General features: G+C 69.3%; 3 protein-coding genes across 5 annotated transcripts; 1 reads left to right on the forward strand and 2 right to left on the reverse strand.

The window, feature by feature from the left end:
- Positions 1 to 974: 974 nt before the first annotated feature.
- PGAP3 (post-GPI attachment to proteins phospholipase 3) lies at positions 975 to 5121 on the forward strand. 3 transcript variants are annotated; one of them, XM_040617422.1, is made up of 8 exons: positions 975 to 1183; positions 2192 to 2289; positions 2363 to 2515; positions 2978 to 3040; positions 3217 to 3278; positions 3385 to 3521; positions 3617 to 3821; positions 4358 to 5121. In XM_040617422.1, exons 1-8 carry the CDS (start codon positions 985 to 987, stop codon positions 4404 to 4406), a joined length of 966 nt encoding a protein of 321 aa, XP_040473356.1. In that variant the 5' UTR covers positions 975 to 984; the 3' UTR covers positions 4407 to 5121. The 3 variants fall into 3 exon arrangements, with proteins under 3 accessions (XP_040473356.1, XP_040473355.1, XP_040473357.1); XM_040617421.1 differs by having other exon boundaries at positions 4392 to 5121; XM_040617423.1 differs by having other exon boundaries at positions 2393 to 2515; positions 4392 to 5121.
- An 844-nt stretch (positions 5122 to 5965) lies between these two features.
- Positions 5966 to 9449, reverse strand: PNMT (phenylethanolamine N-methyltransferase). The gene is made up of 3 exons (XM_040617424.1): positions 8835 to 9449; positions 8372 to 8579; positions 5966 to 6427 (listed from the first exon to the last, which is right to left on the reverse strand). The coding sequence occupies exons 1-3, from the start codon at positions 8986 to 8988 to the stop codon at positions 5995 to 5997; spliced, it is 795 nt and encodes a 264-aa protein (XP_040473358.1). The 5' UTR covers positions 8989 to 9449; the 3' UTR covers positions 5966 to 5994.
- A 1325-nt stretch (positions 9450 to 10774) lies between these two features.
- LOC121099006 (titin-cap) lies at positions 10775 to 12287 on the reverse strand. Its single transcript, XM_040617593.1, has 2 exons — positions 12131 to 12287; positions 10775 to 11353 (listed from the first exon to the last, which is right to left on the reverse strand). The coding sequence occupies exons 1-2, from the start codon at positions 12277 to 12279 to the stop codon at positions 11098 to 11100; spliced, it is 405 nt and encodes a 134-aa protein (XP_040473527.1). The 5' UTR covers positions 12280 to 12287; the 3' UTR covers positions 10775 to 11097.
- Positions 12288 to 13125: the final 838 nt, after the last annotated feature.

Here is a 13125-nt window from a genome sequence, read left to right on the forward strand (position 1 = left end):
AGGGTACGAGGACAGAGGGACAGTGCTGGGGTACAGGGACAATGCTGGGGTACAGGGACGGAGGGAGAGTCCTGGGGTACAGGGACAGTCATGGGGCGCAGGGACAATCCCGTGGGACAAGGGCAGAGAGTCAGTCCTGGGGTACAGGGACAGTCCTGGGGCAGAGGGATGGAGGGACAATCTGGGGGGTACAGGGACAGTCCCGAGGCACAGGGACAATCCTGGGGTACGAGGACAGAGGGACAGTGCTGGGGTACAGGGACAGTCCTGGGGTACAGGGACAGAGGGACAATCCCGGGGTACAGGGACAATCCCAGGGTACAGGGACAGTCACCTGGTACAAGGACAGAGGGACAGCCGGGGGTACAGGGACATGTCCCCAGTGGGGTGCCCCAGAGCTGGCATCTGTCCCCCCCCGCCACTGCCCCGGGAAGCACCATGCCTTGGGGTCCCCTGCGAGTGTCACAGCCCACGGGGACCCCACAGTCCCCCCCGAGCCAGGCCAGGGGGCCCAGGGCAGGCTCTCCCCACCGTGTCCCCAAGGGCCACCCCACAGCGCCCTCCCCCACGGCCACCCGCAGCCCCCCAGGAGCTGGCACTCGGCTGGGCCGCAGCAGGGACCCCCATTGTTTGGGGGGGGGGGGGGGGCGGTGTGTGTGTACCCCAGGGTCCCTGCCCACCGTGGGGTGACACCTGGGCGGGGAGAGGAGCGGGGAGCCAGCCTGTCACCCCCACCCCAGGGGAGGCACAGCATGTGCCCCCTGTCCCCCCGTCCCCCCCCCACAGGCCGCTAGGCCCCAGTGAGGGGAATATATCCCATGAGCCTCCGCGCAGGGCGCCCCCAGGGGGGGATATATCCCATGAGCCTCCCGCCTCAGGGCACTGTATCCCATCATCCCGCGCCGGGTGGAGGAGCTATATCCCAGGGTGCCCCGCGCCACCCCCGTTTCCGGGGCGGGCCGGAAGCGGCCGGGCCGGGCGGCGATGGCGGCCGGCGGCGCGGCGAGGGCCGCGCTGCTGCTGCTGCTGGGGGCGGCGGCGGCGCCGGGCCCGGCCCGGGGCTCGCAGGGGGACCGGGAGCCGCTGTACCGCGAGTGCCTGGGCCGCTGCGAGCGGCAGAACTGCTCGGGGGCGGCGCTGCGGCACTTCCGCGCCCGCCAGCCGCTCTACATGGGCCTGACAGGTACCGCCCCCTCCGCGCCCATTGGCGGCCGCGCCGCGCCCCCGCGGAGGTCACGCCCCTCCTGGCACCACGCCCCCCTCGGGCCACGCCTCCGCACCGGGGGGGGCCGGGCCGGGCTGGGAGGCACTGGGCTGGACTGGGGCCGGGCTGGGGACTGTCCTGAGGCTGCTGGCCTGGACTGAGGCCGGGCTGGGAGGCACTGGGCCAGACTGGGACTGGACTAGGGCAGGACTGAGGAGCGCTGGGCTGTCCTGAGGCCAGGCTGGAGGCGGTGGGCTGGACTGGGGCTGGACTGGGAGGTGCTGGGCTAGGCTGGGGCCGGACTGGGCTGTCCTGCGTCCAGAGTGGCGCTGGGCTAGGAGGCACTGGGCCAGACTGGGAAGCACTAGGCTGTCCTGAGGCCTGGTTGGAGGGTGCTGGGCTAGACTGAGACTGGGCTGGAAGTTGCTGGGTGGTCCTGGTTTGTACAGCAAGGCACTGGGCTATGCTGGTTCTGTACTGGGGGTCACTGGGCCATGCTGGGGGAGCATTAGGCTATACTGGGCTGTGTTGAGGGGCACTCGGGTTATATTGGTGGTCACTGGGCCATGCTGGTGGCTACTGGGCCATTCTGGGGTCATGCCGAGAGGTGCTGGGCTATGCTGGGGGGACACTGAGCCACACTGGGGGGGGCTGGACTTTGCTGGAGGAGATGCTGGCCATTTTGGGTGTCATTGGACTGTCTGGGGGCCACTGGGCTGTACTGGGTGGGCCACTGGGCTGTACTGGGTGTTGCTGGGCCACAGTGCTGGGAGCCACCTGGGGGAAGCCGGGGTGCCCTGCCTGCACCCAGCACAGCAGGGGGACCCCCCCCCCCCAAGCTCCCCCTGACCTGAGCTGGGTCCTGGGCACTCCCAGCACCCATCGTGGTCTGACCGTGCTGCCTAATGGTTCATACTGGGAGGGACTGGAGGGGACTGGGGGGACACGCCAGCTGCTCCCTCCCATCGCTGGTCTCCCCGGCCGCAGGCTGGACCTGCCGTGACGACTGCAAGTACGAGTGCATGTGGCTGACGGTGCGGCTCTACGTCCAGGGCGGCCACAGGGTACCCCAGTTCCATGGCAAGGTGAGCGGTGAGGGGCTGGGGGGGCTACTGGGGGGGGGGCTGTGCCCACTGACATCACCATTCTCTGTTCCAGTGGCCCTTCTCGCGGTTCCTCTTCTTCCAGGAGCCGGCCTCCGCCTTCGCCTCCTTCCTTAACGGCCTGGCCAGCTTCGTCATGCTGCTGCGCTACAAAGCTGCCGTCCCCCCGGCCTCCCCCATGTACCCCACCTGCGTCGCCTTCGCCTGGGTGAGCCCTCACCCCCCCTTCCCTTCCCGGGGGGGGTGGGGGGTGGGCGGCTGTGCTGCACCCCACATCCTCGCTGCTCCACCTGGGGGGCTTCTGGTAGCCCCCACAGCCTCCCCTTCATTGCAGGGCCCCCTACCCGGGGGGCCGGGGAGGCTGTGGGGGGCACAGCCGGTGCGGCACGGAGCCAGCAGCGTTTGCCGGTGGCCTCTGCCAAAGCGCTGAGTCTCGAGGGCTTTTCCGTAACCAGCTGATCAGCAAACCCCGCACAGCTCCGGCTGCTGCCGCACCCCGGCCACCGGCACCGCCGCAGCCAATTTTCAGGGCGCTCGTCTGCCCTAATAAGTCTGACGAGGGGGACGTGACCCAGGCGGGGAGCTGGCACTTAGGCTGGCAGCGGGGGCCACGCGCCTTCTCCCCTCCCCCCCCCCCCCCCCTCACTTTGGGGTCCCACCTCTCTGTCAGGTTTCCTTAAACGCCTGGTTCTGGTCCACCGTTTTCCACACGAGGGACACGGCTGTGACGGAGGTGAGTGGCACCCCCAGAGCTGGAGTGACTGTGGGCTTGGCCCCGAACCTGTGCTGGGGTGGTGGCATTCAGCTATTTTGGGGGGCGGGTGGGGGGTGCTGCGTGCCAGAGCCCCCCCCACCCCCCCCCAACCACCCTGAGCCACCAGCACAGCTCACCCGGCCCCGATCCCGCAGAAACTGGACTATTTCTGTGCTTCGGCCGTCATCCTGCACTCCGTGTACCTGTGCTGCGTCAGGTGAGACGGTGGGGCAGGGCGCTGGGGACAGCGGTAGTGGCCAGTCCCCAGGGCTGTAAGTGACCCCTTCCTCCTCCTCCTCCTCCTCCTCCCCCTTCCCTCCCAGGACGCTGGGGCTGCAGAGACCAGCCTTAATCAGCATCTTCAGGGCCTTCCTCCTCCTCTTCCTCGCCTGCCACATCTCCTACCTGACCCTCGTCCGCTTCGACTACGGCTACAACATGGCTGCGAACGCGGCGATCGGTGAGACCGGGGATTGGGGGGAGCCTGGAGGGGGGGTGCTGCGCCCACAGGTGGGTGCTCCCCTCACCCTGTGCCCCCCTCCCTGCCCTCCCCAGGGCTCCTCAACCTGGCGTGGTGGCTGCGGTGGTGCCTGCGGAACCGCCCGCGCCTGCCCCACGTCTGGAAGTGCGCGGCCGTGGTGCTGCTGCTGCAGGCGCTGGCGCTGCTGGAGCTGCTCGACTTCCCCCCCCTCTTTTGGGTGCTGGACGCCCACGCGCTCTGGCACATCGGCACCATCCCCCTCAACGTCCTCTTCTACAGGTCAGTGCCCCCCTCCCCCTCCTGAAAATATGGGTGCTGGGCACCCCAGGCCTTCCAACACTGTGCTGGGTGCCCCTCTCTTGAGGTTCTGGGGACCCCTCGGTGTCCCGTGGTGTGCTAGGAGTCCTCACCCATGAAACTGAGGTGATAGGGACCCCCCCCCTCCTCTTGCCCACGGGGGGCTGGGTGCCCCCCCTTTAAAATCAGGGTGCCCCCCATCTTAAAATAGGGGTGGTAAGGGGCCCGCTTTGGTCCGTGGGATGCTCGGTGCCCCTCCGTTTCCCGTGGGGTGCTGGGGGCCCGTCTCTCACTCATGGGATGCGCGGTGCCCCCCCTTCTTGAAATCAGGGTGCTGGGGGCCCCCTTTTTGCTTGTGGGACCCCCCCCTGCTGCTGCTCCCTGGCTGTGTTCAGTGGGGGGTTTCAGGGCTCCCCCAGTTTTCCCGCTGCCCCTTCCCCCCTCCCCAGCACTGACCGCCGAGGGGGGGGCTCCCTGGAGGCTGTGGGGCTATGGAACTGAGAGGCCCCCCCCTGCAGCCCCCACCTCTCTGCCCCCGCCCCCCCCCCACAGTTTCCTGGTGGATGACAGCCTCTACCTCCTGAAGGCCAACTCCGACCTCTTCAAAGTGGACTAGAACTGCTGGGGGGGGGAGCGCAGCCCCTCGTGCCCCCCAGGGGTCCTGCCCTGCCCTGTGCCAAGTGAACCCCTGCCCCCCCGCCCCACCCCCCCAACCCCCCCCCAAGCTCCTTTCCCCGGTTGCCTTCTGAGGTTTTCTTTTCTTTCCATGCCCCCCTGCGCCCCCCATCTCCCCTCCTCGGGGTGCGGGGGGGCTGGGCACCCCCCCCCCTCAGCTGCTGGTTGCACAGGGGCCGAGGGAAGCTGAGCCCCCCCCCCCCCCCCCCTCTGGTCCCCACCCCCCCAGCTGCTGCTGCTGAGCCAGGGGTCCTCCCTGCCATGGAGCCCGGCAGCCGTGAGGTGGCAATAGCTGCTGGGGCTGTGGTGCTGGGGGGGGGGGGCTGTGTGTGTGTGGGGGGCCGTGTGTGGGGAGGGGGGCCGGTGCGGGGGATGGGGGGGGGGGCGGGGGGGGGGGGGGGGGGCCTTGCTCGGACCTGCTGGCTGCTGGCTGGCTTTGGCAGGGGGGCTGTGTGTGATGTGTGGGGCTGGAGCGGTGCCTTGGGGCTGGGGGTGCCCCCCCCCTCCCTCCTCTGGCAGAGGGGCTGTGCCCCCCAGGGATGTGCCCCCCCCCCCCCCCCCTTGCCCCAGCGTGTTGTGGGGTGCGAATAAAATGGAGTTCAACCTGCGCCGTGCCTGGCTCTCACCGCCCTGTGCCCCTCCCCCCCCGCCCTGTGCCCCCCACACTGCCGGTGTGCCCCCCCCAACACTGCTCTGCACCCCACACACTGCCACTGTGGCCCCCCAACCCCCCACACCGCTCTGTGCCCCCCAACACCGCTCTGTGTTCCTCCAACACCGCTCTGTGCCCCCCACACTGCCAGTGTGCCCCCCAACACTGCTCTGTGCCCCCCCCCCACCACTGTACTCCCCCAACACCGCTCTGCACCCTTCCACACTGCCAGTGTGCCCCCCCCCCCCCAACACTGCTCTGCACCCCACACACTGCCACTGTGGCCCCCCAACCCCCCACACTGCCACTGTGCCCCCCCAACACTGCTCTGTGCCCCCCACACTGCCACTGTGCCCCCCCGACACTGCTCTGCACCCCTCCCAATGCCACTCTGTGCTCCCCCCCCGTGCCCCCCCATGACCAGCGCACACACCACCCCCCCTTGCTTGCACCCTGAGTCTGCCCTCACAGGCTGTGTTGTGTCTGCACCCCCCCTCCCCAGTGTCCCCCATTCTCCTTGCTGTCACCCCAGGGTGCACCCCACATCCACCCTGTCCTGCACCCCATTTCTCACCCCATGCATGCCCCCCACCCCCACTCAACGTGCCCCTTATCCCCCCTGCACCCCCCCCCCCCCCCAATCACAGCCTCCCCTTTGCCCCCCACCCCCCTACCCAGGACCTACAGGTGACCCCCCAGGGACCCCCCCCCAGGCTGTGCTGTGCAGCTCAGGCTTTATTGGGGGGTGCACCGGGGTGAGGGTGGGGGGCACCGCGTCTGGCTTTTGGGGCAAGGGGGGGCAGCCCCCCCCCCCCGCGGGGGGCTCCCTCAGGCCTCCGGCTTCTGCGCGTGGACAAAGAAGACGCCATCGACGTCGTCGACGCCGGTGCGGAGCGCGGGCGGCATGGCGTAGGAGCGGAAATCCCGGAGCGCGAAGCCGGCGGCGGCCAGCGCGGCGCGGACGTCGGCCTCGGCCAGCGGCACCACGGGCAGGCGAGCGGCCCCCGCCAGGTAGAAGGTCTCGCCCAGGGCCCCCAGCAGCACGACGTGCCCCCCCGGGCGCAGCAGCGAGCCCACGTGCCGCAGGGCCCGCGTGAAGGCGGCGCCGTCGGGGCTGACGGCCTCCAAGCAGAAGGCGGAGAGCAGCGCGTCGGCCGGCGGCTGCAGCGGGGCGCCCAGCGGCTCCGGCCGGTGCACGTCGATGGGCACGATGCGCCGCAGCCGGCCCCGCAGCCGCCGCTGCTTCTCCTGCCAGGGCTCCCTGGGGGGGGGGCAGGGGTCAGCGGGGTGGCTTGGGGGTCAGCCTGGGGGATGGGGTCCCCTAGGGGGTCAGTCTGGCACCCATAGGGACGTGGGGATGGGGTCCCCTGGGGTCAGCCTGGGGGATGGGGTCCCCTAGGGGGTCTGTCTGGCACCCCTAGGGACGTGGGGATGGGGTCCCCTGGGGTCAGCCTGGGGGATGGGGTCCCCTAGGGGGTCAGCCTGGCACCCATAGGGACGTGGGGATGGGGTCCCCTGGGGTCAGCCTGGGGGATGGGGTCCCCTAGGGGGTCAGTCTGGCACCCATAGGGACGTGGGGATGGGGTCCCCTGGGGTCAGCCTGGGGGATGGGGTCCCCTAGGGGCTCAGCCTGGCACCCATAGGGACGTGGGGATGGGGTCCCCTGGGGTCAGCCTGGGGGATGGGGTCCCCTAGGGGGTCAGTCTGGTACCCATAGGGATGTGGGGATGGGGTCCCCTGGGGTCAGCCTGGGGGATGGGGTCCCCTAGGGGGTCTGTCTGGCACCCCTAGGGACGTGGGGATGGGGTCCCCTGGGGTCAGCCTGGGGGATGGGGTCCCCTAGGGGGTCAGCCTGGCACCCATAGGGATGTGGGGATGGGGTCCCCTGGGGTCAGCCTGGGGGATGCGGTCCCCTAGGGGGTCAGTCTGGCACCCATAGGGACGTGGGGATGGGATCCTGCAGGGATCAGGCCAGCAGGGACAAGGACATGGGGATGGGGTCCCCTGGGGATCAGCCTGGCACCCGCAGGGACACGGGGACAGGTTGCCACAGGGATCAACCCAGCACCCACAGGGATGTAGGGATGGAATCCCCTGGGGATCAGCCTGACACCTGCAGGGACGTGGGGACAGGATTCCACGGGGATTAACCCAGCACCCACAGAGACATGGGGACAGGATTCCATGGGTATGTGGGTCTGGGATCCTGCAGGGATCAACCCGAAATTCACAGGGACATAGGGACAGGATCCTGCAGGGATCAGACCAATGTCTGTGAGGCACGAGGAGGCATGCTTCTGCAGGGATCAGCCCAGCATCTGCAGGAACGTGGGGGCTGTGATCCCTTGGGATCAACCCAGCATCCATGGGGGTGTGGGAGGCTTTCGGAACGTGCTTCTGCGGGATCTGCCCAGTGTCTGCAGGGCTGTGGGGCTGGGATCCCATGGGATCCGGGGACATGCTGCTGCAGGGATGAGCCAGGCATCTGCAGGGATATGGGGCTGGGATCCCATGGGATCCGGGGACATGCTGCTGCAGGGATGAGCCAGGCATCTGCAGGGCTGTGGGGCTGGGATCCCATGGGATCCGGGGACATGCCGCTGCAGGGATGAGCCAGGCATCTGCAGGGCTGTGGGGCTGGGATCCCATGGGATCTGGGGACATGCTGCTGCAGGGATGAGCCAGGCATCTGCAGGGCTGTGGGGCTGGGATCCCATGGGATCCGGGGACATGCCGCTGCAGGGATGAGCCAGGCATCTGCAGGGCTGTGGGGCTGGGATCCCATGGGATCTGGGGACATGCTGCTGCAGGGATGAGCCAGGCATCTGCAGGGCTGTGGGGCTGGGATCCCATGGGATCTGGGGACATGCTGCTGCAGGGATGAGCCAGGCATCTGCAGGGCTGTGGGGCTGGGATCCCATGGGATCCGGGGACATGCCGCTGCAGGGATGAGCCAGGCATCTGCAGGGCTGTGGGGCTGGGATCCCATGGGATCTGGGGACATGCTGCTGCAGGGATGAGCCAGGCATCTGCAGGGCTGTGGGGCTGGGATCCCATGGGATCCGGGGACATGCTGCTGCAGGCATCACCCCAGTGTCTAGAGGGCTGTAGGGCTGCGATCCCATGGGCCGGGCAGCCACGATCCCGCAGGGATCCCGCAGCCCAGCACCGCCCAGCGCCTGGATCCCCCCCGTGTCTGTCCTACCCGCGTCCCTCGATCCTGCAGACGTGCTGGATGAAGGGGCTCCAGTCGAAGGCGCTGGGGTCCCCCCGCACCCAGCGCCCCAGCTCCTCCCGGTTCACCGCCAGGTAGTCGGTGGCCACGATCTCCTCAAAGTGGTCGCAGGCGCTGAGCAGCTGGTAGATGGTGGGACCCGAGCCCACGTCGATCAGCGTGCGCCCACGGATCTCACCTGGGGGGGGGGAAGGACATGGGGGATGGGGGTCCCACACCCGGTTGGGTGCTGCTGGGGGGACAAGGACAACCTGGGGGGGTCCCACCCGAGGCGGGGGTCCCACCCTGGGCTGGGAAGAAGGGAGATGGACCCCGAGGTCAAGCCATGGTGGGGAGTGGGCAGGGTGGCTACCAGGGTGCTCTCCCACCCCGTGCCTCAGTTTCCCCAGCCCCCTGCAAGGTGAGGAAGGGTCTTCCCCACCGCCCCCCTCACCGCTGGCGAAGGTCTCGGCCAGGCATCGCAGCTTCCAGGGCACCACGAACTCCTCGGAGGAGAAGTCGGCGCGGGGGGGCAGGTAGTTGTTCTCCAGGTAGGCGCGGGGGTCGAAGCGCTCGTAGCCCTCCCGGAGGGCGGCCAGGCTGCTCATGGCGGGGGGCTGCTCTGATGGCACCCGCCCGCCCCCAAACCCGCCTTATATCTCCAGCTGGGCGGGGGGGGGCCGCGGTGAGCGATCCATCCATCCCTCCATCCCTCCATCCTTCATCCATCCCCATCCATCCATCCATCCATCCATCCGTCACGGCTAACCAGGTTAGCGCCAGCGCCCCAGGGCTGGGGGCCGCGGCTGGGCGCCAGCGCTGCCGGATGCGGCCCTGCACTGAGCGATAACGCTCCGCTGCCCTCCCTGGATGCGGGGAGATGGGGGGGGGCAGGATCCAGCAATCCTGGCTCCAATCCCTGTGTCCAGAAGCGTTGCCCACCCCCCCCCCCGGGATGTGGCTGCCCTCGCCGTGACTCCCCATGTGCTGCCCCAGTGCCAGGGATGCTCAGCAGTGTCCTGTGGGGTGGGGATGGGGACTGGGATTATTGGGGTGGGGATGGGATGAGGACAGGGATGGGGATTACTGGGATTGGGATGAGGATGGGAAGGGGGGTGGGGGTTGGAGTGGGGAGAGGATGGGTATGGGAATGGCATGGGGACAGGGATGGGGATGGGGTTGGGGATGGGGACTGGGATTAGTGGGATTGGGATGAGGATGGGATGGGGGCAGGGGATGGGAATGGCATGGGGACAGGGATGGGGATGGGGATGGGGACGGGGACTGGGATTAGTGGGATTGGGATGAGGATGGGATGGGGGCAGGGGATGGGAATGGCATGGGGGCAGGGGATGGGGACTGGGATTACTGCGATTGGGATGGGGATGGGATGGGGATTGGGATGGGAATGGGATGGGGATGAGGATGGGGACTGGGATTAGTGGGATTGGGATTAGTGGGATGGGGGCAGGGATGGGGACTGGAATGGGGAGAAGATGGGGCTGGGGATTGGGACGGGGATGGGAATGGCGTGGGGACAGGGATGGGGATTGGGATTACTGGGATGGGGATGGGGGTGGGAATGGGAGTGGGATGGGGGTGTGGATTGGGATGGGGAGAGGATGGGGCTGGGGATTGGGATAGGGCTGGGATCCATCTGAGCTCTCCCTGTTGCCTCCACCACCAGTGAGCTGAGCGTGCTGGCCCTCAGCCCAGCCCCTGGCAGAAGCCAGCACCACCAACCCTGCCAGCTCCCAGTGCTCCCAGTGTGCCCAGCACCCTGGGATAAAGGGCAGGATAAAACCCACTTATGGGGCTGGTGAGAGGGCTGGGAGCAGTGGGGGTGGGGAAGTTGTTTAAACTGGTTCTCGAGTCCTGTGTGCAGGAGCTGCAGGTGGGCAAAGGCGGCTCATGGGGAAGGGGATGGGATGGGGACACCGGGAGGGGACAGGGACTGGCGGTGGCCCAGGGACAGCGGGATCCGGCCGGGTGGGAACAGCTAATCTGGGCACTGGCGCTGGGGCCATCCCGGACCCTGGCACCGGCCGGGCTGGCGATGGAGGGGAGGGGGCAGTTACATAAGGAGAAGGCTACCCCCCTCCCCCAAGGACCCCCCCCCCCAAAAACCTGCCACCCTGGGCCCCACCAGCTGCCGGCAGGGTGCTGTGCCTCAGTTTCCCCCACTGCCCAGCAAGGTCCCACTCCCCCTAAACCTTGCACCTTCCCCACACCATCCCGTGGGGGGAACTCGTACCCCTCCCCACCCTCCCCGAAGTGACACCGCCGGGGGGGCTGGGCGTTTTATTGCCGTACAAACACCATCATTTTTACAACCCCACGGAGCGCCCCGCCACAGCCCCCCACCCCCCCCCCCCCCCCCCATTCCACAGCGCACCCGCCCCCCCCCCAGGGCCCCGATTGGCCCCGGGTGGGTTTCAGCGCTCCCCATCTTCTCATCCCCTTCTCTTTGCCAGGGAAACTGAGTCACGCCCGCGGCTGCCGGGAGCCCCCCGAGCCGTGGCCGCCCCATCCCCACCAGCTTTCACGACATCCACTGTGGGGTGGGGTCCCCCGTGCGAGGGAGCCCACCCCCACCTGCCCCCACCACTCTGCGCTGCCTCTTCGGGGCGGCCAAGGGGACCCAGGTATCTGGGCCCCCCTGCCGCCCCCCAGCACCCTCCTGCCCCCTTCCCCCCCCCCCAGGTCCCTCGTCACGCTCAGCCCCGCTGGGCCTCGTGCGAGAGGGAGCGGGAGAGGGTGCGGGGGACCCCCGCCTTGGCTCCGCGGAGGTCCGAGGGGGCGAAGAGGGGCAGGGGCAGGGTGCGGGCGTAGGGCAGGAGGTGCTGGGTCAGGGGCTGCCCCAGGCACCCGAACTGCAGCAGCCCCCAGGGCGAGCGCTGCTCCAGCACCCGAACCTCCCCGCGATGCTCCAGCGTCTCCCGGCGCTGCTCGTCCACCTCTCGCCGGCACCACCTGGGCGTGGGGTGCTCATGGGGGTGGGAGTGGGGGCCCAGCGCCCCACAGGGACCGCCACGTCCTGCTCTGCCCCACTGGGGCCACCCCACCCTGCAGGGACCCCTGGAGACCCCCACATCCCACCACCCCCCTGCAGGGACCCCTGGAGACCCCCACATCCCACCACCCCCCGCAGGGACCCCTGGAGACCCCCCATGGCCCAGCCACCCCTGCAGGGACCCCTGGAGACCCCCCATGGCCCAGCCACCCCACTCTGCAGGGACCACCCACCCCTCAGGGGTCCCCAGGTCCCCGCTGGCAACTCTGTGGAGACTCCCCACGGCCTCACCAAGCCCATGGGGACCCTTGGAGACCCTCCAGGAGCTGCACAGTCCCACGGGGACCACCCCACCCCGTGGGGACCCCTGGAAACCTCCATGTCCCACCCCACCCCGTGGGGACCCCTGGAGACCCCCCACACCCCTCACAGCCCCATGTGGATGCCCAGCCTTCCCAGCTCTGTGAAGACCCCCCCATCCCCCCACAGGAACACCCGAGACCTTCCCAGTCCCACTTAAGAGACCCCCCCCACCTCCCTGGAAGCCCCATGACCCCACAGGGACCCTTGGGGGGACCCCTGAGAACCCCACAACCCCATCAGAACCCTTGGAGCCCCCCAGAGCCCCAAGACCTTACGGAAACCCCACAGCCCTTGGGGACCCTCAAGCACCCAGCACCTCCTATAGCACCAGCACCCCAAAGACACCCCCCAAGGGTGGCAGCGGTGCCCCTCACCCCTCCTCAGGCCTGGTGCTGAGCTCCAGGTCCAGCCACTCGGCGCTGAACGTCTCACGACGCCCCACGTCCTCCTCCTGCACATGGCAGCCCAGGCGGGCGCCCGAGAGCAGCCCCCCGCTGCGGACCACCGTGCTCGGCCCCAACATGCTGCCGCGGCCCCCCCTGCCCGCCCGCCCCGCTTATAACGGCCCCGCCGAGGCTATTTTGGGACGTGTCGCTGGCACCGTGGGGACGGGAGGGTGCCAAGGGCCCCCTGGGAGCCAGTAGGGGGGTGGCACTGGGGACACGTGTGTCACCTCGTGTGCGTCTGGCCACGCTCAGCCCCATGTGCCCGCCAGCCGCTCGCCAACCCCACGGTGGCACCCCCGGCCCCCAACGGGGGGCAGACCCTTGTCGGCAACGTGATGGCACAGGCGGGACCCCCTGGCCCCGGCCCAGGGCACGTCTGGCCTTTCCGTGCCCGCCACGCCGCTGGCACCGGCCCCCGCGACCAGCCAACGTGATGGACCCCGGCGGCGCTAACGGCTTTGCCGGTGCCCACCGTGGTGGCCACGCCACTGGGGTCCCGTCCCGGTGCGTCCCCCCACCAGGGCGCAGGGACTGGCTGTGCCAGGCAAGCGGGTAGGGGGGCTGCTGGTGGCAAGCCCCCCCCTCCCCCCACCGGCTGGGCTATTTGTAGGGCCAACAGATGGGGGCTGCGAACAGACGGGCGCTCGCCGGGTGCCAACAGCCGGGGCACACGTGGCCACCGCTGCTGCCATGGGGGGGGGGGGACACACACGACACACACCGGTCTCCAGCCCCTTCCAGCCACGGTGGTCCCGCTCCAGGGCCGGGGGACATCCAGGGAAACCGTAGGATGCCCAGGAGCTGCCCGGTGCCACCACGGGATGGGGGACAGTGACACCCATGGCTGAAGGAGGCTGGAGGACGAGTCCTTTGAGCCCGGGGGGGGGCTTGAGGCTGGCCCCCACCCCGCCGCCAGCGTTCCT

The sequence above is a fragment of the Falco naumanni genome, chromosome 18, assembly GCF_017639655.2.
Source record: "Falco naumanni isolate bFalNau1 chromosome 18, bFalNau1.pat, whole genome shotgun sequence".
In the NCBI taxonomy this organism is placed as follows: Eukaryota; Metazoa; Chordata; class Aves; order Falconiformes; family Falconidae; genus Falco; species Falco naumanni.